At 44.4% G+C, this 23,009-nt stretch overlaps 1 protein-coding gene across 1 annotated transcript in view; it reads right to left on the bottom strand.

The window, feature by feature from the left end:
* Positions 1 to 22,437, bottom strand: part of LOC141058138 (sorting nexin-15-like) — a 38,066-nt gene extending 15,629 nt beyond the window's left edge. The window contains exon 1 of the mRNA XM_073554295.1: positions 22,410 to 22,437. Within this exon, the coding sequence (XP_073410396.1) occupies positions 22,410 to 22,437 (28 nt within the window). The remainder of the gene's footprint in view (positions 1 to 22,409) is intronic.
* Positions 22,438 to 23,009: the final 572 nt, after the last annotated feature.

The raw sequence follows: 23,009 nt of genomic DNA, 5'->3' as shown, positions 1-23,009 counted from the left end.
TACCTCTTCATAAAAGCTTATCAGATTAGTCTGGCAGGAACGGTCCCTTGTAAACCCATGTTGATATTGGGTCATGAGGTTATTCTTCTCCAGATACTCCAGTATAGTATCTTTTAGAAAACCCTCCAGGATTTTACCCACAGTTGAGGTTAAACTTACTGGCCTATAATTTCCAAGTTCAGTTTTTGTCCCCTTTTTGAATATTGGCACCACATTTGCTATACGCCAGTCCTGTGGTACAGACCCTGTTATTATTGAATCTTTAAAGATTAAAAATAATGGTCTATCTATGACTGTGCTTAATTCCTGCAGTACTCGGGGGTGTATCCCATCCGGGCCCGGGGATTTGTCAATTTTAGTGATTTTTAGACGCCGCCGTACTTCCTGCTGGGTTAAGCAGGTGACATTTAACAGAGAATTTTTATCCCTGATCATGTTATCCGTCATGGGATTTTCTTGTGTAAACACTGTTGAAAAAAAGTCATTTAGCATATTGGCTTTTTCCTCATCCTCATCCACCATTTCACCCAGACTATTTTTAAGGGGGCCAACACTATCATTTTTTAGTTTCTTACTATTTATGTAGTTAAAGAATATTTTGGGATTATTTTTACTTTCTCTGGCAATGAGTCTCTCTGTCTCAATCTTTGCTGTCTTGATTTGCTTTTTACAGAATTTATTTAATCTTCTGTATTTAGTTAATGCCTCATCACTACCTACTTGCTTTAATTCGCTAAATGCTTTATTTTTGTCCCTTATTGCGCCCCTTACAGCTCTATTTAGCCATAGTGGTTTCTTTCTATTTCTCGCATGTTTATTCCCATACGGTATATATTGTGCACAGGTCCTATTCAGGATGCTAATAAACGTCTCCCATTTTCTTTGTGTATTTTTATGTCTCAGGATATCGTCCCAGTTAATTGCACCAAGTGTCCTTGTAACCCCTCTACTACACATCTTATTAAAGGATACATGAAAACTTATTAATTTGTGATCACTGTTACCCAAGTGACCCCCAACCCTTACATTTGATATGCGGTCTGACCTGTTGGTTAATATTAGGTCTAGCAGTGCCCCCCCTCTTGTTGGGTCCTGAACCAGTTGTGAAAGGTAATTGTCTCTCATAGTTGTCAGAAACCTATTACCTTTGCTGGAACTGCAGGTTTCGGTTCCCCAATGTATTTCAGGGTAGTTGAAGTCCCCCATAATAATGACTTCTCCTTGAGTCGCAGCTTCATCTATTTGCTTTATGAGGATATTCTCTGTTGCTTCCATTATTTTTGGAGACTTATAACAAACCCCTATCAGTAATTTATTATTTTTCCCCCCTCCCCTTATTTCTACCCACAGGGACTCTACATTTTCATTAGATTCATATATATTATCACGCAGGATGGGTTTTAAGGATGATTTTACATATAACACACGCCTCCCCCTCGCTTATTAGTACGGTCATTTCTGAACAGACTATAGCCCTGTAAATTAACCGCCCAGTCGTGGCTCTCGTCCAGCCATGTCTCAGATATCCCCACCATGTCATAATTATGTTCCAACAACATTAACTCCAATTCCTCCATTTTGTTGGCAAGGCTTCTGGCATTAGTATACGTGCACTTTATGTATCTCACTGTACCTCTATTCTTTCTTAAATTATTAACTGTTCTAACCCCACCCCCCATGCCACCCCCACCCCCAATTTCATTATTTGTGCCCAGGTCTCTAGCTGCACTGTCTTCCCCTCCTATAAAAGGAATACCCTCCCCCCCGTCCCTAGTTTAAACACACTTCCAACCTTCTAGCCATTTTCTCCCCAGCACAGCTGCACCCTCCCCATTGAGGTGCAGCCGGTCCCTAGCGTAGAGCCTGTAGCCAACTGAGAAGTCGGCCCAGTTCTGCAGGAACCCAAACCCCTCCTTCCTACACCAATTCCTGAGCCACTTATTAACCTCCCTAATCTCCCGTTGCCTCTCTGGCGTGGCACGTGGTACAGGAAGTATTTCCGAAAATACCACCTTGGAGGTCCTTGCTTTAAGCTTGCAGCCTAATTCCCTGAAATCATCTTTAAGGACCTTCCACCTACCTCTAACTTTGTTATTTGTGCCAATGTGCACCATGCCCGCTGGATCCTCACCAGCCCCTCCCAGTAATCTGTCAACCCGATCAGCGATGTGTCGGACTCGAGCGCCAGGTAGGCAGCACACCGTTCGACGATCCCTGTCTTTGTGACAGATTGCCCTATCTGTTCCCCTAATAATTGAGTCTCCCACTACCAGAACCTGTCTGGCCTGCCCTGCTCTCCTATTTCCCCCCTTACTGGAGCAGACACTCCTCCGGCTTTCAGAGGACATGCCTTGCTGCAGCAGTGCTACTCCTGCACTAACACTCCCCTCATCTGCCAACTTAGCAAACTTATTGGGGTGTGCCAGATCAGGACTAGCCTCCCTGGTGCTCTTCCCTCTACCCCGCCTTCTAACTGTCACCCAGCTAGCTGCTTCATTGTCCTGCAGCTCCAACCTAGCATCTCCCCCCCCTCTATCCCATTGAGCGTCTGCTCAGTGAGCAGAAGACTCCTTTCCATATTGTCTATGGATCTCAGTGTTGCCAGCTGCACATTTAGATCCAGTATCTGGGCTTCCAAATGCACAATGTGCTCACATCTTGCACAGCAGTATGCACCCTCAACCGGCTGTTCAAGGATTTCATACATGCGGCAAGACGTGCACTGGATGGCATTGGCAATAGTGGAGCACATCCTAATGGGGATTGCACCAGACAATGAGATAAGCAAAAATAAAAAAAAATAAAAAAAGTATTAATATAATATAACAGCAAATCAGTAAGACCTCCCTTGGAAACTCCCTGAATCCAAAGTCACTGAATCTCAAGTCACACACTTACCACAGTTCGCACTTACGCTCAGGTCACATTCGTTCATACTCGCTCAGGCAGAAGATTTAAGAGTTTTTTTTTTTCTTCCCCTTTCACCAGCACACCACCTTGCTGCTCAATGCACTTCCAAAAGGAGTTGAGCCCCAACCAGCTGCCCCTTATAAACCCTTAATTACTGTATGAACTCCCACCCTTAATTAACCCCTTGTGAATATAGTTACACCTCAAGATTTAAATGCAATATAGTTAACCCTTAAAAACAGATAGTAAAATAAGAGATTAACCCTGTAGAGAGAAAAAATAGGTTAAACAAGCCCCCAAGCCCCCCAAAAATTGATCAGGTAGAAAGCACTCAGCAACCTACAATTCAGCAACTCACACAGGTATTTGTTATAGGTTTTCCAAACACCTCTTCACTGAATCTCAAGTCACACACTTACCACAGTTCGCACTTACGCTCAGGTCACACTCAGCTCGTTCACACTCGCTCAGGCAGAAGATTTAAAAGAGTTTGTTTTTTTTTCCCCCTTTCACCAGCACACCACCTTGCTGCTCAATGCACTTCCAAAAGCTGACACCCGCCACAATGTGTCAGGGGCGGTCACGGACCGCCCCCGACACGTTAACCCCTTGTACACCGCGATCAAACACGATCGTGGTGTACCGGGGTTAAAGGGAAGCATCGGCAGGGAGGGGGCTCCCTCCGTGCTTCCCTGAGCCCCCCACAGCAGTACACCGCGATCAAACATGATCGTGGTGTACCGGGGTTAAAGGGAAGCATCGGCAGGGAGGGGGCTCCCTCCGTGCTTCCCTGAGCCCCCCACAGCAGTGCAATGTACAGCTCTGCTGCGGGGGGCTCTTTCCCTACAGGCCCCCGGATCCACGATGGCAACGGGGACCTTCGGGGGCCTGAAGGGAGCTGACTTCCTCACTGCCTGCAAAGCGCAGGCATGAGGAAAGCCTGTGCAGTGCCTGTGACAGATTGCTGATCTGTCACAGTGATCTGTGATGTGGCAGATCAGCAATCTGTCACAGGACAGTGATGTCCCACCTGGGACAATGTAATAAAGATAAATAAAAAAAAATAATGATTTATTTTCATACCACCGAACAAAAAGTGCAATAACGCGTGATCAAAAAGACGGATATAAATATCCATGGTACCGCTGAAAACGTCAGCTTGTCCCGCAAAAACGAGCCGCCATACAGTGTCATCCGCAAAAAAATAAAAAAGTTATAGCTCGCAGCATAAAGCGATGCAAAAATAAATATTTTTTATATAAAATAGTTTTAATTGCATAAAACCGACAAAACATAAAAAAAAGACCTAAATGAGGTATTGCTGTAAACGTACTGACACGAAGAATAAAACCGCTTTATCAATTTTACCGCACGCGGAACGGTGTAAACTCACCCCCCAAAAGAAATTCATGAAATGCTGGTTTTTGTTCATTCTGCGTCCCAAAAATCGGAATAAAAAGCGATTAAATGTCACGTGCCCGAAAATGGTACCAAAAAACCGTCAACTCGTCCCGCAAAAATTAAGACCTCACATGACTCGGTGGATCAAAATGTGGAAAAATTATAGCTCTCAAAATGTGGTGATGCAAAAACTATTTTTACAATAAAAAGCATCTTTTAGCGTGTGACAGCTGCCAAACATAAAAACCGCCATAAATAGTAAATCAAAACCCCCGTTATCACCCCCTTAGTTAGGGAAAAATAATAAAATAAAAAAAATGTATTTATTTCCATTTTCCCATTAGGGTTAGGGTTAGGGTTAGGGCTAGGGTTAGGGTTAGGGCTAGGATTAGGGTTAGGGCTAGGGTTAGGGCTGAGATTAGGGTTAGGGGTGTGTTGGGTTCAGGGCTGGAGTTAGAATTGGGTGTTTCCACTGTTTGGGCACATCAGGTGCTCTCCAAATGCAACATGGCGTCTGATCTCAATTCCAGCCAATTCTGCGCTGAAAAAGTCAAATGGTGCTCCTTCCCTTCCAAGCTCTGCCATGCGCCCAAACAGTGTTTTACCCCCACATATGGGGTATCAGCTTACTCAGGACAAATTGCAAAACAACTTTTGGGGTCCAATTTCTCCTGTTACCTTAGGAAAATAAAAAATTGGGGGCAAAAATATCATTTTTGTGGAAAAAAATGATTTTCTTATTTTCACGCCCAGGCTTCTGTGAAGCACTTGGAGGTTCAAAGTTCTCACTACACATCTAGATAAGTTCCGTGGGGGGTCTAGTTTCCAAAATGGGGTCACTTGTGGGGAGTTTCAATAGTTTAGGTACATCCGGGGCTCTCCAAACGCACATGACACTCGCAGACCAATCTGTTGTGAGTTCATTTTCCCCTTCACTACTGAGGCCCGAGGAACTCCCTCTTCTGGTAAAGAAAGGTAGTGAGCCTGATTATCAAACACCTGAGTCTGATGATGATGACTGGCTGAGTGGAGTTACTGACTGGATATAAGGCTGCCGACGCCCTTCTGCCCTGCGGGTGATTTCTCTGTGGGATCCTTGGAGACCAGTCTGAATTCCTGCTCCTCTAAAGCTAAGTTTTCTGCTCGGCCTTTTGCATTTGTGCTTAGACTTGGTTTTGCTTTGTTTTTCTGGATTTCTGCCATTCCCTGCTGGGGTGTGCTGAATTCCTTTAGCTCTGTCTTCTGAAAATACCTGAGTGCTGATTTAGTTTTTGAAGCCTAGCTGCTTCAGGGTCTTTTTCATATCAGCTTGTTGGCTTATGTTTTTGATAGGGTTTTGGCAGATTGCAGACAGCAACCTTCCTTTCCTGTTCTGTTTAGCTAGCTAGGGCCCCATTGTTTGCTCAGCCTATCTTTCTATCTGTGTGAGTGTTTTTTCATCTTGCTTCACCGTCATTATATGTTGAGGGCTGCCTTTTACTTTGGGGTCTGCTCTGGGGCAGTTTAGATTTCCTTTTCTGTCTTTAGGCTATTTAGCGCTCCGGCTGTGATCGAGGGGTCTAGGGCATCGTAGGAACCCCCCACGGCTACTGCTAGTTGTGTTGATAGGTTCAGGGGTCTGCAATCTGATAGTTGCCAACTTCTCTGGTTTTCTGGACGTAGCTTCTATTTTTGTGTCTGCCTCCTACGGTGACTCAATCATAACACCAATCCATCAAAGTCTGCATTCCAAAATGTCACTACTTCCCTTCCGAGCCCCGACGTGTGCCCATACAGTAGTTTTCTCCCACATATGGGGTGTAGAGCGTACTCAGGACAAATTGGACAACAACTTTTGGGGTCCAATTTCTCCTGTTACCCTTGGGAAAATAAAAATAATGGGGACTAAAAGATGATGTTTGTTGAAAAAGTACGATATTTTTATTTTCACGCCCGGTCGTTATAAACTTCTGTGAAGCACTGGGGGGGTTCAAAGTGCTCACCACACATCTAGGTAAGTTCCTTAGGGGGTCTAGTTTCCAAAATGGGGTCACTTGTGGGGGGTTTCCACTGTTTAGGTACATCAGGGGCTCTCCAAAAGCAACATGACACCCGCAGACCATTCCATCAAAGTCTGCATTCCAAAACATCACTACTTCCCTTCTGAGCCCTGATGTGTGCCCATACAGTAGTTTTCTCCCACATATGAGGTATCAGCGTACTCAGGACAAATTGGACAACAACTTTTGGGGTCCAATTTCCCCTTGTACCCTTGTAAAAATAAAATTGGTGACTAAAAGATCATGTTTGTGGAAAAAATGCGATTTTTTTATTTTCACGCCTGGGCGTTATAAACTTCTGTGAAGCACTGGGGGGTTCAAAGTGCTCACCACAAATCTAGATAAGTTCCTTGGGGGGGTCTAGTTTCCAAAATGGTGTCATTTGTGGGGGGTTTCTACTGTTTAGGTACATCAGGGGCTTTCCAAATGCGACATGGTGTCCGATCTCAATTCCAGCCAAAAACGTCAAATGGCGCTGCTTCCCTTCTGAGCTCTGCCATGTGCCCAAATAGTGGTTTACCCCCACATGTGGGGTATCAGCACATTCAGGACAAATTGCACAATATCTTATAGGGTTCTGTTACCCTTGGAAAAATAAGAATTGAGGGTGAAAAGATCATTTTTGTGGAAAAAATATGATTTTTTAATTGTACAGCTGTATGTTATAAACTTCTGTGAAGCCCTTGGGGGTTCAAAGTTCTCACCACACATCTAGACAAGTTCCTCGGGGGGGTCTAGTTTCCAAAATGGTGTCATTTGTGGGGGGTTTCCACTGTTTAGGTACATCAGGGGTTTTCCAATCGCGACATGGTGTCCGATCTCAATTCCAGCCAAAAACGTCAAATGGCGCTGCTTCCCTTCCGAGCTCTGCCATGCGCCCAAATAGTCATTTACACCCACATATGGGGTATCAGCGTACTCAGGACAAATTGCACAATAACTTTTAGGGTCCTGTTACCCTTGAAAAAATAAAAATTGGGGGTGAAAAGATCATTTTTGTGGAAAAAATATGATCTTTTAATTGTACCGCTGTAAGTTATAAACTTCTGTGAAGCCCTTGGAGGTTCAAAGTTCTCACCACATATCTAGATAAGTTCCTTGAGGGGTCTAGTTTCCAAAATGGGGTCACTTGTGGGGGGTTTCCACTGTTTAGGTACATCAGGGGCTCTCCAAACGTGACATGGCGTTCGATCTGAATTCCAGCCAATTTTGCATTGAAAAAGTCAAACGGCGCTCCTTCCCTTCTGAGGTTTGCCATGCGCCGAAACAGTGGTTCCCCCCCACATATCAGGTGTCAGCGTACTCAGGACAAATTGCACAATAACTTTTGCAGTCCAATTCCTCCTGTTACCCTTGGTAAAATAAAAAAAATTGAACCTGAAGTATTTTTTTTGTGAAAAAAAGTTAAATGTTCATTTTTTTTTAAATATTCAAAAAATTCCTGTGAAGCACCTGAAAGGTTAATAAACTTCTTGAATGTGTTTTTGAGTACCATCAGGGGTGCAGTTTTTAGAATGGTGTCACTTTTGGGTATTTTCTATCATATAGACCCCTCAAAGTGGATTCAAATGTGATGTAGTCCGTAAAAATAAAATGGTGTTGTAAAAATGAGAAATCGCTGGTCAACTTTTAACCCTTATAACTTCCTAACAAAAAAAAATTTTGTTTCCAAAATTGTGCTGATGTAAAGTAAACATGTGGGAAATGTTACTTATTAAGTTTTTTGTGTGCCGTATCTCTGTGATTTAAGGGCATAAAAATTCAAATTTGGAAAATTGCGACATTTTCAAAATTTTCGCCAAATTTTCGTTTTTTTCACAAATAAACGCAAGTTATATGAATGAAATTTTACCACTAACATGAAGTACAATATGAGAAAATGGAAACGGTCTTAGGAGCACAGGAAAGAGACTCAGACAAGAGATGGGGTTAAACCACAACGCGTTTCGACAGAGGATCCGTCTTCATCAGAAACTTCCACCTGATGAAGACGGATCCTCTGTCGAAACGCGTTGTTGTTTAACCCCATCTCTTGTCTGAATCTCTTTCCTGTGCTCCTAAGACCATTTCCATTTTCTCATTGCTCCTATCCTCCATTGGAGGTTTTCGGCTGGAGCTGCGGTGGAGACCTGACATTTTTGTCTGCCCCTGGGTTGCTTCCTAAGCGCTCCTCTATGACTGCTTGTCACTGACTCTTATGAAGTACAATATGTCACGAGAAAACAATGTCAGAATCACCGGGATCCATGGAAGCGTTTCAGAGTTATAACCTCATAAAGGGACAGTGGTCAGAATTTTAAAAATTGGCCCGGTCATGAACGTGCAAACCACCCTTGGGGCTTAAGGGGTTAATATTTTTAAGAACATTTCTTTTTTTTTTTACTTTTTCTTGCTTCAATAGCCTCCATAGGAGACTTGAAGCTGAACTTGTTTGATCGCCTCTGATTAGTGAGGAGCGAGTATACTTGTTGCTCAGGTTTTCCCGAGCATGCTCGGGTGGTCTCCGAGTATTTTGGCATGCTCAGAGATTTAGTTTCTGTCACCTCAGCTGCATGATTTATGGCTGCTGGACAGCCTGAATACACATTGGAATTCTCTAACAAACAGGCATTCCTCACATGTATTCAGCCTGTCCAGCAGCCACAAATCATGCAGCTACATTGACAGAAACTACAAAATACTCGGAGGACACTCAAGCAACGAGTATACTCACTCATCACTACCTCTGATACATAGAGCAGGACTGCAGCCCAGCTCTATATATCAGAAATGCTTACTTGCTATGAGCTCCGACCACTATGTGGTGCTCATAGCGATGCGGCAATGACAACCACAGGGGTCTTCTCCTGACCCCGGGTTGTCACGCCAACCCATCAGCGACCCACGGTCATATGACACGGGCGCCGATGGGAGCAGGAAGCAACGCGCTTCCTGCGAGTCCATGCTAAATGCCACTGTCAGAGTTTGACAGCATCATTTAACATGTTAACATGTGCGGGTGAATCGCAATTTCACTAGCGGCTGTTAGGGGAACATGTCAGCTGATCAGATCAGCTGTCATATAACGGAAAAGGTGTGAGCTCATCGCCGGAGCCCACACCAAACAGGGGGAGGCATTCATCATTGGATGTTAAAGGGTTAAAGGAGTATTACCCTCTCCAAGATCCTATCCCAATATATAGTAGATGTTCTGTCCCCACATGAGGTGAATGGAGGTGTAGTTGATTGGGGCTGGGAGAGATTCCTACCTTCTGTTTCCTCAATGCAGAGCAGACAGGACCATTGTTGCTGTTTTGCGTCCGGAGAGATGATACACACCAGATATTGTGAAGTCCAGACTTGTTTATTGGAAATCTGGACATACAGCGTATGATTGATAATGCAGTACTTCTCCAGAAATGCAGATGTAACAATCCAGGTGGTACAGCAAGATGATTCAGTAAGTTGTGTGAGCAACAAAGTGCAACGAAGTGGTGCAACGAAGTGGTCAAAAAACTGATGCTTTCCACAGCCTGGTAAGCGTGTCTCTCCCGGGTGAAGATGAATCTAGTAATGGCCACCGGCAGGAAGAGAAGGAGTCACTGACCAGGAAGTTGAAGGCATGTAAAAGAATTAATAAGCTGCAGTCTGATATACAGATAAAAGGACAGCAAGTGGCAGCAGACCAAATGCAAAACTGAACATAAAGAAAGGTAACATGACAACTATATAAGCATACAATCATAATCTTAGATGGGACAGCACACTCCCCGTCTGAAATTCCGTAAGAGATTTCACTAGTTTTTTTTTTCTTTAAAGTTCAATAACCTAGAAAAGAAACATAAATATGCATGCAATGATAACAACTTCATAAACAAGGAAGATGACAGTCAGTTCCTGAGACAATCCAATGGTACCCTGTTATGATTGAGTCACCGTAGGAGGCAGACACAAAAATAGAAGCTACGTCCAGAAAACCAGAGAAGTTGGCAACTATCAGATTGCAGACCCCTGAACCTATCAACACAACTAGCAGTAGCCGTAGGGGGTTCCTACGATGCCCTAGACCCCTCGATCACAGCCGGAGCACTAAATAGCCTAAAGACAGAAAAGGAAATCTAAACTACCCAGAGCAGACCCCAAAGTAAAAGGCAGCCCTCAACATATAATGACGGTGAAGCAAGATGAAAAAACACTCACACAGATAGAAAGATAGGCTGAGCAAACGATGGGGCCCAAGCTAGCTAAACAGAACAGGAAAGGAAGGTTGCTGTCTGCAATCTGCCAAAACCCTATCAAAGACATAAGCCAACAAGCTGATATGAAAAAGACCCTGAAGCAGCTAGGCTTCAAAAACTAAATCAGCACTCAGGTATTTTCAGAAGACAGAGCTAAAGGAATTCAGCACACCCCAGCAGGGAATGGCAGAAATCCAGAAAAACAAAGCAAAACCAAGTCTAAGCACAAATGCAAAAGGCCGAGCAGAAAACTTAGCTTTAGAGGAGCAGGAATTCAGACTGGTCTCCAAGGATCCCACAGAGAAATCACCCGCAGGGCAGAAGGGCGTCGGCAGCCTTTTATCCAGTCAGTAACTCCACTCAGCCAGTCATCATCATCAGACTCAGGTGTTTGATAATCAGGCTCACTACCTTTCTTTAGCAGAAGAGGGAGTTCCTCGGGCCTCAGTAGTGAAGGGGAAAATGAACTCACAACAGTACCTCCCCCTTGAGGAGGGGTCACCGAACCCTCAACCACGCCACCAGGGCGATCAGGGTGAGCCCGATGAAAGGCACGCACCAATCTTTTGGCATAAATATCAGAGGCAGAGACCCAGGAATTATCCTCCTGACCATAACCCTTCCACTTAACCAAATACTGGAGTCTCCGTCTAGCCAGACGGGAATCCAGTACTTTCTCTACCTCATATTCCATGTTACCTTCAACCAATACAGGGTCTGGAGGTGCCACCCCCGGAACAACAGGTTCAACAAACCTCTTCAACAAAGATTTATGGAACACATTATGGATTTTAAATGTGACAGGAAGAGCCAAACGAAAAGAGACCGGATTAATAATCTCCAAAATCTTGTAAGGTCCAATAAATCTAGGCTTTAACTTAGGAGAAGCCACCTTCATAGCAATATTTTTTGATGATAACCACACCATATCACCCACCTTAAACTGGGGACCAATGGTCCTATGTCGGTTGGAAAACCGGTGGGCCTTTTCCTGGGAGAGAGATAACTTATCCACCACTTGGTCCCAGATCTGGTGCATTCTCTCCACCACAGTGTCAACACCTGGGCAGGCAGAGGGCTCCACCTGCCCTGAAGAAAATCGAGGATGAAACCCAAAGTTACAAAAAAAAGGTGACTTCAAAGTGGCAGAACTAGCTCTATTATTTAAAGCAAATTTGGCCAAGGGCAAAAATGAAACCCAATCATCCTGATCAGCAGAAATAAAACATCTCAAATATGTCTCCAAGGTCTGGTTTGTTCTCTCTGTCTGCCCATTGGTCTGAGGGTGAAAAGCAGAGGAGAAGGACAACTGAATTCCCAGCTTGGAACAGAAAGTTCTCCAAAATCTAGACACAAACTGGACTCCTCTGTCAGATACAATGTTCTCAGGAATCCCGTGCAAGCGAACCACCTGTTGTAAAAACAGGGGCACCAACTCAGAGGAAGACGGCAACTTAGGGAGTGGTACAAGATGAACCATCTTAGAGAGCCTATCACAAATCACCCAAATAACAGTCATCCTTTGAGAGACAGGCATATCAGAGATGAAATCCATTGAAATATGGGTCCATGGCCTCTTGGGGACAGGCAAAGGCATCAACAACCCACTAGAGCGAGAACACGATTTAGACCGGGAGCACATCCCACAGGACTGCACAAAATTCCTGACATCACGAGACAAGGAGGGCCACCAAAAAGACTGACTCACCAGATCTCTAGTACCAAAAATACCTGGATGACCAGCCAAAGCAGAGCAATGAACTTCAGACATCACTCTCTTCTTCCACTGGTCAGGAACATACAACTTTCCACTGGGACAACGCTCAGGTTTGTCCTCCTGGATCTCTTCCAGAGCACGTCTCAAATCGGGCGAGATGGCAGAAAGAACTACCCCTTCGCCTAAGATGGTAGCAGGCTTTGTCACCACAGGAGAATCAGCAAAGAAGCTCCTAGAGAGGGCGTCTGCCTTGACATTCTTAGTTCCAGGAAGAAAAGAAACCACAAAATCAAAACGTGTAAAAAACAAGGCCCACCTAGCCTGTCTAGGGTTCAAGCGCTTAGCCGACTCTAGGTAAATCAAATTCTTGTGGTCAGTGAGGACCACGACTTGATGCTTAGCTCCCTCCAACCAATGTCTCCACTCCTCAAATGCCCATTTCATGGCCAACAGTTCCCGATTCCCCACATCATAGTTACGTTCAGATGGAGAGAACTTTCGGGAAAAGAAAGCACAGGGATTCATTTTAGATGTTACAGGATCCTTTTGGGACAAAACAGCTCCTGCACCAATCTCAGAAGCATCCACCTCTACCTGGAACGGAAGTGAGACATCAGGTTGCCGCAAAACCGGGGCGGAGTTGAATCTTCGCTTCAGCTCCTGAAAGGAAGAAACAGCCTCTGGAGACCAATTTAACACATCAGCACCCTTCTTAGTCAAATCAGTCAATGGCTTGGCAATACTAGAAAATTTTGCTATAAATTTCCGATAAAAATTAGCAAAACCCAAAAACTTCTGGAGGGCCTTCAAAGAAGTGGGCTGAATGAACCCAATCGTAAATGGCCTGTACTTTGGCCGGGTCCATTTCAATAGTTGACGGGGACAAAATAAATCCCAAAAAAGAAATCCTCTGTACTCCAAAAAGGCATTTAGATCCTTTGACATACAGGGAATTCTCCCTCAAGATCCGGAACACAGTCTGAATATGTTCCACATGAGAATCCCAATCCTTGGAGAAGATAAAAATATCATCCAGATAGATAATCAAAAATTTATCGACAAAATCTCGGAAAATATCGTTCATGAAGCACTGGAAGACAGAAGGGGCATTAGTGATCCCAAAAGGCATCACCAGGTACTCAAAATGTCCCTCCGGAGTATTAAACGCCGTCTTCCATTCATCCCCATGCTTAATGCGAATAAGATTATACGCCCCCCTGAGGTCAAGCTTGGAAAACCAGCAAGCACCTTTAACTCTGGAGAATAGATCAGAAATCAGGGGTAACGGATACTGATATTTAACAGTAATTTTGTTGAGGGCACGATAATCAATACAAGGTCTTAATGATCCATCCTTTTTGGCTACAAAAAAAAAACGGCACCTAAGGGTGACGAGGATGGTCTAATATGACCCTTCTCCAACGCCTCCTTAATATAGGATCGCATAGCCTCGTGCTCGGGTACAGATAGATTGAAGAGCCGACCCTTGGGAAATTTACACCCCGGGCTCAGTTCAATTGCACAGTCATAACTCCTATGAGGAGGCAGAGACGCAGACTCATTCTCACTAAATACATCATAAAAGTCCGCCAAATAATCAGGAACATCATGCGACTGAGGAGAGGTGGAAAACACCGGAGCCTCACTAAAGGCACACCGACAACCCCAACTCACCACAGACACAGATTTCCAATCCAAAACTGGATTATGAATTTTGTAACCAGGGAAACCCCAGAACAATAGTATCATGCAGATTATGCAACACCAAAAATCTGCAATTTTCTTGATGGTCTGGGGCAACCCGCATTACCACCTGGGTCCAAAACTGAGGTTTATTTTTAGCCAAAGGAGTAGCATCAATCCCCCTCAAAGGGATAGGCGTCTGCAGAGGTGTCATCGGAAATCCACAACGTTTAGCAAAATCCAAGTCCATTAGGTTTAGGGCTGCTCCCGAATCCACAAAAGCCTTGGCGGAAAATGTGGACAGGGAGCAGATCAGAGTAATAGCCAGAAGAAACTTAGGTTGAACACCACCAACAGAAAACGTGTGTGCAAAGCGTTTCTCTCGTTTAGGACAGACAGAAATAATATGCGAGGCATCTCCACAGAAAAAACACAACTTATTACGCCTTCTGAACTCCTGACGCTGCTCTCTTGAAAAAAATCTATCACATTGCATAGGTTCAGACATTTGTTCAACAGGTGGCAACACCTCTCGTGCAGCTTTGCGTTCGCGCAAACGCCGATCAACCTGAATGGCTAATGACATAGAATCGTCAAGACCAGAGGGAACAGGAAATCCCACCATAGTATCTTTTACGGCTTCTAACAACCCCTTCCGAAAGAGAGCAGCCAAGGCATTATCATTCCAGGTAGTAAGTACTGCCCACTTTCGGAATTTTTGACAGTACAATTCTGCAGAATCACGACCCTGGTTCAATGCCAGCAGGGTCTTTTCAGCCTGATGAATGGCATTAGGTTCATCATACAACAACCCCAAGGCCTGAAAAAATGCGTTCACATTAGTCAGAATAGGATCATCTGGTTTCAAAGAAAACGCCCAATCCTGGGGATCGCCACGCAGCAAAGAGATGACAATTTTAACCTGCTGCGCAGAGCTCCCTGACGAGTTAGGCTTCAAGGCAAAAAATAATTTACAATTATTTTTGAAATTCAAAAATTTAGACCGATCCCCAAAAAACACATCAGGTGTAGGAATCTTTGGTTCAGCAGCATGTGAATGAGCAAGGTAGGCGGAAATTCCCCGCACTTCCGCAGCGAGCTGCTCCACACGATCAGACAATTGCTTTATCTCCATTGAGGGAAAAAAAAATTCCCCCTACGGCCTCAGAGATATAGAGGAAAAAATATACACACTTTTTTTTTTTTTTTACAATTCTTTCCTGCTATTGAGTACCCTAGGATCTGCGGTATGGCGGGTGATTCTGTTATGATTGAGTCACCGTAGGAGGCAGACACAAAAATAGAAGCTACGTCCAGAAAACCAGAGAAGTTGGCAACTATCAGATTGCAGACCCCTGAACCTATCAACACAACTAGCAGTAGCCGTGGGGGGTTTCTACGATGCCCTAGACCCCTCGATCACAGCCAGAGTGCTAAATAGCCTAAAGACAGAAAAGGAAATCTAAACTGCCCCAGAGCAGACCCCAAAGTAAAATGCAGCCCCCAACATATAATGACGGTGAAGCAAGATGAAAAAACACTCACACAGATAGAAAGATAGGCTGAGCAAACGATGGGGCCCAAGCTAGCTAAACAGAACAGGAAAGGAAGGTTGCTGTCTGCAATCTGCCAAAACCTAAAGACATAAGCCAACAAGCTGATATGAAAAAGATCAAGACACTAGAATGTCCTTAAGACTAATTTTTGGCACTTCAAACACAATGATACACTTAGGGGTAAAAAAGAATTCACTAATTATCCCCAAAAGAAGCGAACCAACACACCATATATATAAAAAATATTATTTTATTGAATATCAGAAATATTCCAATTTTAATAAAAATTGCAGACTACATAATACCTTACTCATAACATACCCCAACGGGGAACAAAAAATGCACAGACCATAAACACGGACAAATAATCCTTCTATTAATAATCATAATATTCCTGTACAATTAATGGAATAAGGCAACAAGACCAATATTATAATAATCCTAAATAGGAAGCAATCTAACCTTGCCGTTATAAGGCGCCACTAAGTTATATAGTATGCAATCATAAGTCTCACTCTATATATAAAAATTCAGGGTAATAAGAAACCCTATATAATTATAGAGATACGACATAGTACCAGTACCATATAAAGCCGTCATATCGACATAATCGGGGAGGAATAATCTAACCCCGCTGTGAAAAGCACCAATATAACATAGGCTAAAATATACTTATAACACATAAAATGACAAGGTAGAAAAGCTATCAAACTGATAATAACCTTAGACCAGATTATGCAGGTGTAGATAATCCTGTGCAAAAATCCCCGCGCCCCGACGCGCGTTTCGCCCTCTAGCTTCTCGTACAGGAATATTATGATTATTAATAGAAGGATTATTTGTCCGTGTTTATGGTCTGTGCATTTTTTTTTCCCCGTTGGGGTATGTTATGAGTAAGGTATTATGTAGTCTGCAATTTTTATTAAAATTGGAATATTTCTGATATTCAATAAAATAATATTTTTTATACATATGGTGTGTTGGTTTGCTTCTTTTGGGGATAATTAGTGAATTCTTTTTTACCCCTAAGTGTATCATTGATATGAAAAAGACCCTGAAGCAGCTAGGCTTCAAAAACTAAATCAGCACTCAGGTATTTTCAGAAGACAGAGCTAAAGGAATTCAGCACACCCCAGCAGGGAATAGCAGAAATCCAGAAAAACAAAGCAAAACAAAGTCTAAGCACAAATGCAAAAGGCCGAGCAGAAAACTTAGCTTTAGAGGGGCAGGAATTCAGACTGGTCTCCAAGGATCCCACAGAGAAATCACCCGCAGGGCAGAAGGGCGTCGGCAGCCTTATATCCAGTCAGTAACTCCACTCAGCCAGTCATCATCATCCGACTCAGGTGTTTGATAATCAGGCTCACTACCTTTCTTTACCAGAAGAGGGAGTTCCTCGGGCCTCAGTAGTGAAGGGGAAAATGAACTCACAACAGTACCTCCCCCTTGAGGAGGAGTCACCGAACCCTCAATCACGCCACCAGGGCGATCAGGGTGAGCCCGATGAAAGGCTAGCACCAATCTTTTGGCATGAATATCAGAGGCAGAGACCCAGGAATTATCCTCCTGACCATAACCCTTCCACTTAACCAAATACTGGAGTCTCCGTCTAGCCAGACGGGAATCCAGTACTTTCTTTACCTAATATTCCATGTTACCTTCAACCAATACAGGGTTTGGAGGTGCCACCCCCAGAACAACAGGTTCAACAAACCTCTTCAACAAAGATTTATGGAACACATTATGGATTTTAAATGTGACAGGAAGAGCCAAACGAAAAGAGACCGGATTAATAATCTCCAAAATCTTGTAAGGTCCAATAAATCTAGGCTTAAACTTAGGAGAAGCCACCTTCATAGCAATATTTTTTGATGATAACCACACCATATCACCCACCTTAAACTGGGGACCAATGGTCCTATGTCGGTTGGAAAACCTCTGGGCCTTTTCCTGGGAGAGAGATAACTTATCCACCACTTGGTCCCAGATCTGGTGCATTCTCTCCACCACAGTGTCAACACCTGGGCAGGCAGAGGGCTCCACCTGCCCTGAAAAGAATCGAGGATGAAACCCAAAGTTACAAAAAAAAGGTGACATCAAAGTGGCAGAACTAGCTCTATTATTTAAAGCAAATTTGGCCAAGGGCAAAAATGAAACCCAATCATCCTGATCAGCAGAAATAAAACATCTCAAATATGACTCCAAGGTCTGGTTTGTTCTCTCTGTCTGCCCATTGGACTGAGGGTGAAAAGCAGAGGAGAAGGACAACTGAATTCCCAGCTTGGAACAGAAAGTTCTCCAAAATCTAGACACAAACTGGACTCCTCTGTCAGATACAATGTTCTCAGGAATCCCGTGCAAGCGAACCACCTGTTGTAAAAACAGGGGCACCAACTCAGAGGAAGACGGCAACTTAGGGAGTGGTACAAGATGAACCATCTTAGAGAACCTATCACAAATCACCCATATAACAGTCATCCTTTGAGAGACAGGCATATCAGAGATGAAATCCATTGAAATATGGGTCCATGGCCTCTTGGGGACAGGCAAAGGCATCAACAACCCACTAGAGCGAGATCACGATTTAGACCGGGAGCACGTCCCACAGGACTGCACAAAATTCCTGACATCACGAGACAAGGAGGGCCACCAAAAAGACCGACTCACCAGATCTCTAGTACCAAAAATACCTGGATGACCAGCCAAAGCAGAGCAATGAACTTCAGACATCACTCTCTTCTTCCACTGGTTAGGAACATACAACTTTCCACTGGGACAACGCTCAGGTTTGTCCTCCTGGAACTCTTCCAGAGCACGTCTCAAATCGGGCGAGATGGCAGAAAGAACTACCCCTTCGCCTAAGATGGTAGCAGGCTTTGTCACCACAGGAGAATCAGCAAAGAAGCTCCTAGAGAGGGCATCTGCCTTGACATTCTTAGTTCCAGGAAGAAAAGAAACCACAAAATCAAAACGTGTAAAAAACAAGGCCCACCTAGCCTGTCTAGGGTTCAAGCGCTTAGCCGACTCTAGGTAAATCAAATTCTTGTGGTCAGTGAGGACCACGACTTGATGCTTAGCTCCCTCCAACCAATGTCTCCACTCCTCAAATGCCCATTTCATGGCCAACAGTTCCCGATTCCCTACATCATAGTTACGCTCAGATGGAGAGAACTTTCGGGAAAAGAAAGCACAGGGATTCATTTTAGATGTTACAGGATCCTTTTGGGACAAAACAGCTCCTGCACCAATCTCAGAAGCATCCACCTCTACCTGGAACGGAAGTGAGACATCAGGTTGCCGCAAACCGGGGCGGAGGTGAATCTTCACTTCAGCTCCTGAAAGGAAGAAACAGCCTCCGGAGACCAATTTAACACATCAGCACCCTTCTTAGTCAAATCAGTCAATGGCTTGGCAATACTAGAAAATTTTGCTATAAATTTCCGATAAAAATTAGCAAAACCCAAAAACTTCTAGAGGGCCTTCAAAGAAGTAGGCTGAACCCAATCGTAAATGGCCTGTACCTTGGCCGGGTCCATTTCAATAGTTGACGGGGACAAAATAAATCCCAAAAAAGAAATCCTCTGTACTCCAAAAAGGCATTTAGATCCTTTGACATACAGGGAATTCTCCCTCAAGATCCGGAACACAGTCCGAATATGTTCCACATGAGAATCCCAATCCTTGGAGAAGATCAAAATATCATCTAGATAGATAATCAAAAATGTATCGACAAAATCTCAGAAAATATCGTTCATGAAGCACTGGAAGACAGAAGGGGCATTAGTGAGCCCAAAAGGCATCACCAGGTACTCAAAATGTCCCTCCGGAGTATTAAACGCCGTCTTCCATTCATCCCCATGCTTAATGCGAATAAGATTATACACCCCCTGAGGTCAAGCTTGGTAAACCAGCAGGCACCTTTAACTCTGGAGAATAGATCAGAAATAAGGGGTAACGGATACTGATATTTAACAGTAATTTTGTTGAGGGCACGATAATCAATACAAGGTCTTAATGATCCATCCTTTTTGGCTACAAAAAAAAAAAACGGCACCTAAGGGTGACGAGGATGGTCTAATATGACCCTTCTCCAACGCCTCCTTAATATAGGATCGCATAGCCTCGTGCTCGGGTACAGATAGATTGAAGAGCCGACCCTTGGGAAATTTACACCCCGGGCTCAGTTCAATTGCACAGTCATAACTCCTATGAGGAGGCAGAGACGCAGACTCATTCTCACTAAATACATCATAAAAGTCTGCCAAATAATCAGGAACATCATGCGACTGAGGAGAGGTGGAAAACACCGGAGCCTCACTAAAGGCACACCGACAACCCCAACTCACCACAGACACAGATTTCCAATCCAAAACTGGATTATGAATTTGTAACCAGGGAAACCCCAGAACAATAGTATCATGCAGATTATGCAACACCAAAAATCTGCAATTTTCTTGATGGTCTGGGGCGACCCGCATTACCACCTGGGTCCAAAACTGAGGTTTATTTTTAGCCAAAGGAGTAGCATCAATCCCCCTCAAAGGGATAGGCGTCTGCAGAGGTGTCATCGGAAATCCACAACGTTTAGCAAAATCCAAGTCCATTAGGTTTAGGGCTGCTCCCGAATCCACAAAAGCCTTGGTGGAAAATGTGGACAGGGAGCAGATCAGAGTAATAGCCAGAAGAAACTTAGGTTGAACACCACCAACAGAAAACGTGTGTGCAAAACGTTTCTCTCGTTTAGGACAGACAGAAATAATATGCGAGGCATCTCCACAGAAAAAACACAACTTATTACGCCTTCTGAACTCCTGACGCTGCTCTCTGGAAAAAACTCTATCACATTGCATAGGTTCAGACATTTGTTCAACAGGTGGCAACACCTCTCGTGCAGCTTTGCGTTCGCGCAAACGCCGATCAACCTGAATGGCTAATGACATAGAATCGTCAAGACCAGAGGGAACAGGAAATCCCACCATAGTATCTTTTACGGCTTCTGACAACCCCTTCCGAAAGAGAGCAGCCAAGGCATTATCATTCCAGGTAGTAAGTACTGCCCACTTTCGGAATTTTTGACAGTACAATTCTGCAGAATCACGACCCTGGTTCAATGCCAGCAGGGTCTTTTCAGCCTGATCAATGGCATTAGGTTCGTCATACAACAACCCCAAGGCCTGAAAAAATGCGTTCACATTAGTCAGAATAGGATCATCTGGTTTCAAAGAAAACGCCCAATCCTGGGGATCGCCACGCAGCAAAGAGATGACAATTTTAACCTGCTGCGCGGAGCTCCCTGATGAGTTAGGCTTCAAGGCAAAAAATAATTTACAATTATTTTTGAAATTCAAAAATTTAGACCGATCCACAAAAAACACATCAGGTGTAGGAATCTTTGGTTCAGCAGCATGTGAATGAGCAAGGTAGGCGGAAATTCCCCGCACTTCCGCAGCGACAATTGCTTTATCTCCATTGAGAGAAAAAAAAATTCCCCCTACTGCCTCAGAGATATAGAGGAAAAAATATACACACCTTTTTTTTTTTTTACAATTCTTTCCTGCTATTGAGTACCCTAGGATCTGCGGTATGGCGGGTGATTCTGTTATGATTGAGTCACCGTAGGAGGCAGACACAAAAATAGAAGCTACGTCCAGAAAACCAGAGAAGTTGGCAACTATCAGATTGCAGACCCCTGAACCTATCAACACAACTAGCAGTAGCCGTGGGGGGTTCCTACGATGCCCTAGACCCCTCGATCACAGCCAGAGTGCTAAATAGCCTAAAGACAGAAAAGGAAATCTAAACTGCCCCAGAGCAGACCCCAAAGTAAAAGGCAGCCCCCAACATATAATGACGGTGAAGCAAGATGAAAAAACACTCACACAGATAGAAAGATAGGCTGAGCAAACGATGGGGCCCAAGCTAGCTAAACAGAACAGGAAAGGAAGGTTGCTGTCTGCAATCTGCCAAAACCCTATCAAAGACATAAGCCAACAAGCTGATATGAAAAAGACCCTGAAGCAGCTAGGCTTCAAAAACTAAATCAGCACTCAGGTATTTTCAGAAGACAGAGCTAAAGGAATTCAGCACACCCCAGCAGGGAATGGCAGAAATCCAGAAAATCAAAGCAAAACAAAGTCTAAGCACAAATGCAAAAGGCCAAGCAGAAAACTTCGCTTTAGAGGAGCAGGAATTCAGACTGGTCTCCAAGGATCCCACAGAGAAATCACCCGCAGGGCAGAAGGGCGTCTGCAGCCTTATATCCAGTCAGTAACTCCACTCAGCCAGTCATCATCATCAGACTCAGGTGTTTGATAATCAGGCTCACTACCTTTCTTTACCAGAAGAGGGAGTTCCTCGGGCCTCAGTAGTGAAGGGGAAAATGAACTCACAACAGTCGAGGGTGTGATTCACTGCTTGCTCGAGCATTTTTACTTCGGCTAGCGCGATTTCTTCCTCCATTTGTGTTTGAAGAATCTTTGCTTGAGCCTCTGCCTTCTTGGCTTCTGGCTGTGCTTCAGCTTTCTTGGCTTCTGCCTGTGCTTCAGCTTTCTTGGCTTCTGCCTCCGCTTCAGCTTTCTTGGCTTCTGCATCCACTTTCTTTTCTGTGTAGGAATGTCTTAGTTTGGATCGCTCTGTGTTTAAACGGGCCTCTAGGATTCTGTCGCTGAGGGCTGAAGTTCTTGAGCAGGATGATTTGTATGACCGAGCAAAGTGTCTGGATGAGCCTGACCTGTGAGGTCCAGCTTCTTGCAAATAAGCGATACGGAGCTCCGCTTTATCTTTGGCATCTTGCACAGCGGCGTCCCTTTCTCTTTCTCTGGAATCCACTTTACTTAATTCTGATGAGGCTTCATCAATATTAGAGTCTTTTAGGAAGGCAACGTACCTTGCGGACAGTCTCTTGTATCCACCATGGGCCATGTCTAGCCGTTTTATAGTGTCCTAAGGACTCACTGCATCATTTTTGTGGCGTTGGATGCTTGACATGAGGGAGGTGACTTGTTCCCATAGGTCGTCCAGGTTGTCATTGAACTCATCCTTTGGACTGTGATAGTTTTCAACAGCCTTTATGGTTGGTTTGACAGAGCGTCTTGGTCGTGAGTCTTGGTCTGTTTCTGAAGCTGGCTCTGTTTCCCCCTCTTCATAATGGACAGTATCGGGTAGTATTTGCTCTGTTTCAGCAGTGGGAGAGTGTGCAGGGTCTTTTTCGGCCATTTTGATTAAAGGTGCACTGTCTCTTTAAGACAGGGGTCCCCAACCGCCGGTCCGCGGCCCAGCACCGGGCCGCTGCAGTGCCCTTGCTGGTCCGCGGACACAAGGGGAGCCAGGGGCGGTCAGTGGCGTAGCGGGGGCTGGGGCGGCGCGCAGCAGTTCTAGCGGCGGCCAGGGAGCGATCCAAGCAGCTCCGCTGCCTGCAAGAGGTAATAGCACGAGCGGAGCTGCAAGGACCCGTCCACTGCATCCAGCTTCCTGCCCGCCGCCCGCG

The sequence above is a fragment of the Dendrobates tinctorius genome, unplaced genomic scaffold (assembly GCF_039654945.1).
Source record: "Dendrobates tinctorius isolate UK_male_01 unplaced genomic scaffold, ASM3965494v1 ptg000211l, whole genome shotgun sequence".
NCBI classification, from domain to species: domain Eukaryota; kingdom Metazoa; phylum Chordata; class Amphibia; order Anura; family Dendrobatidae; genus Dendrobates; species Dendrobates tinctorius.
This window is presented reverse-complemented; position numbering and strand designations above follow the sequence as displayed.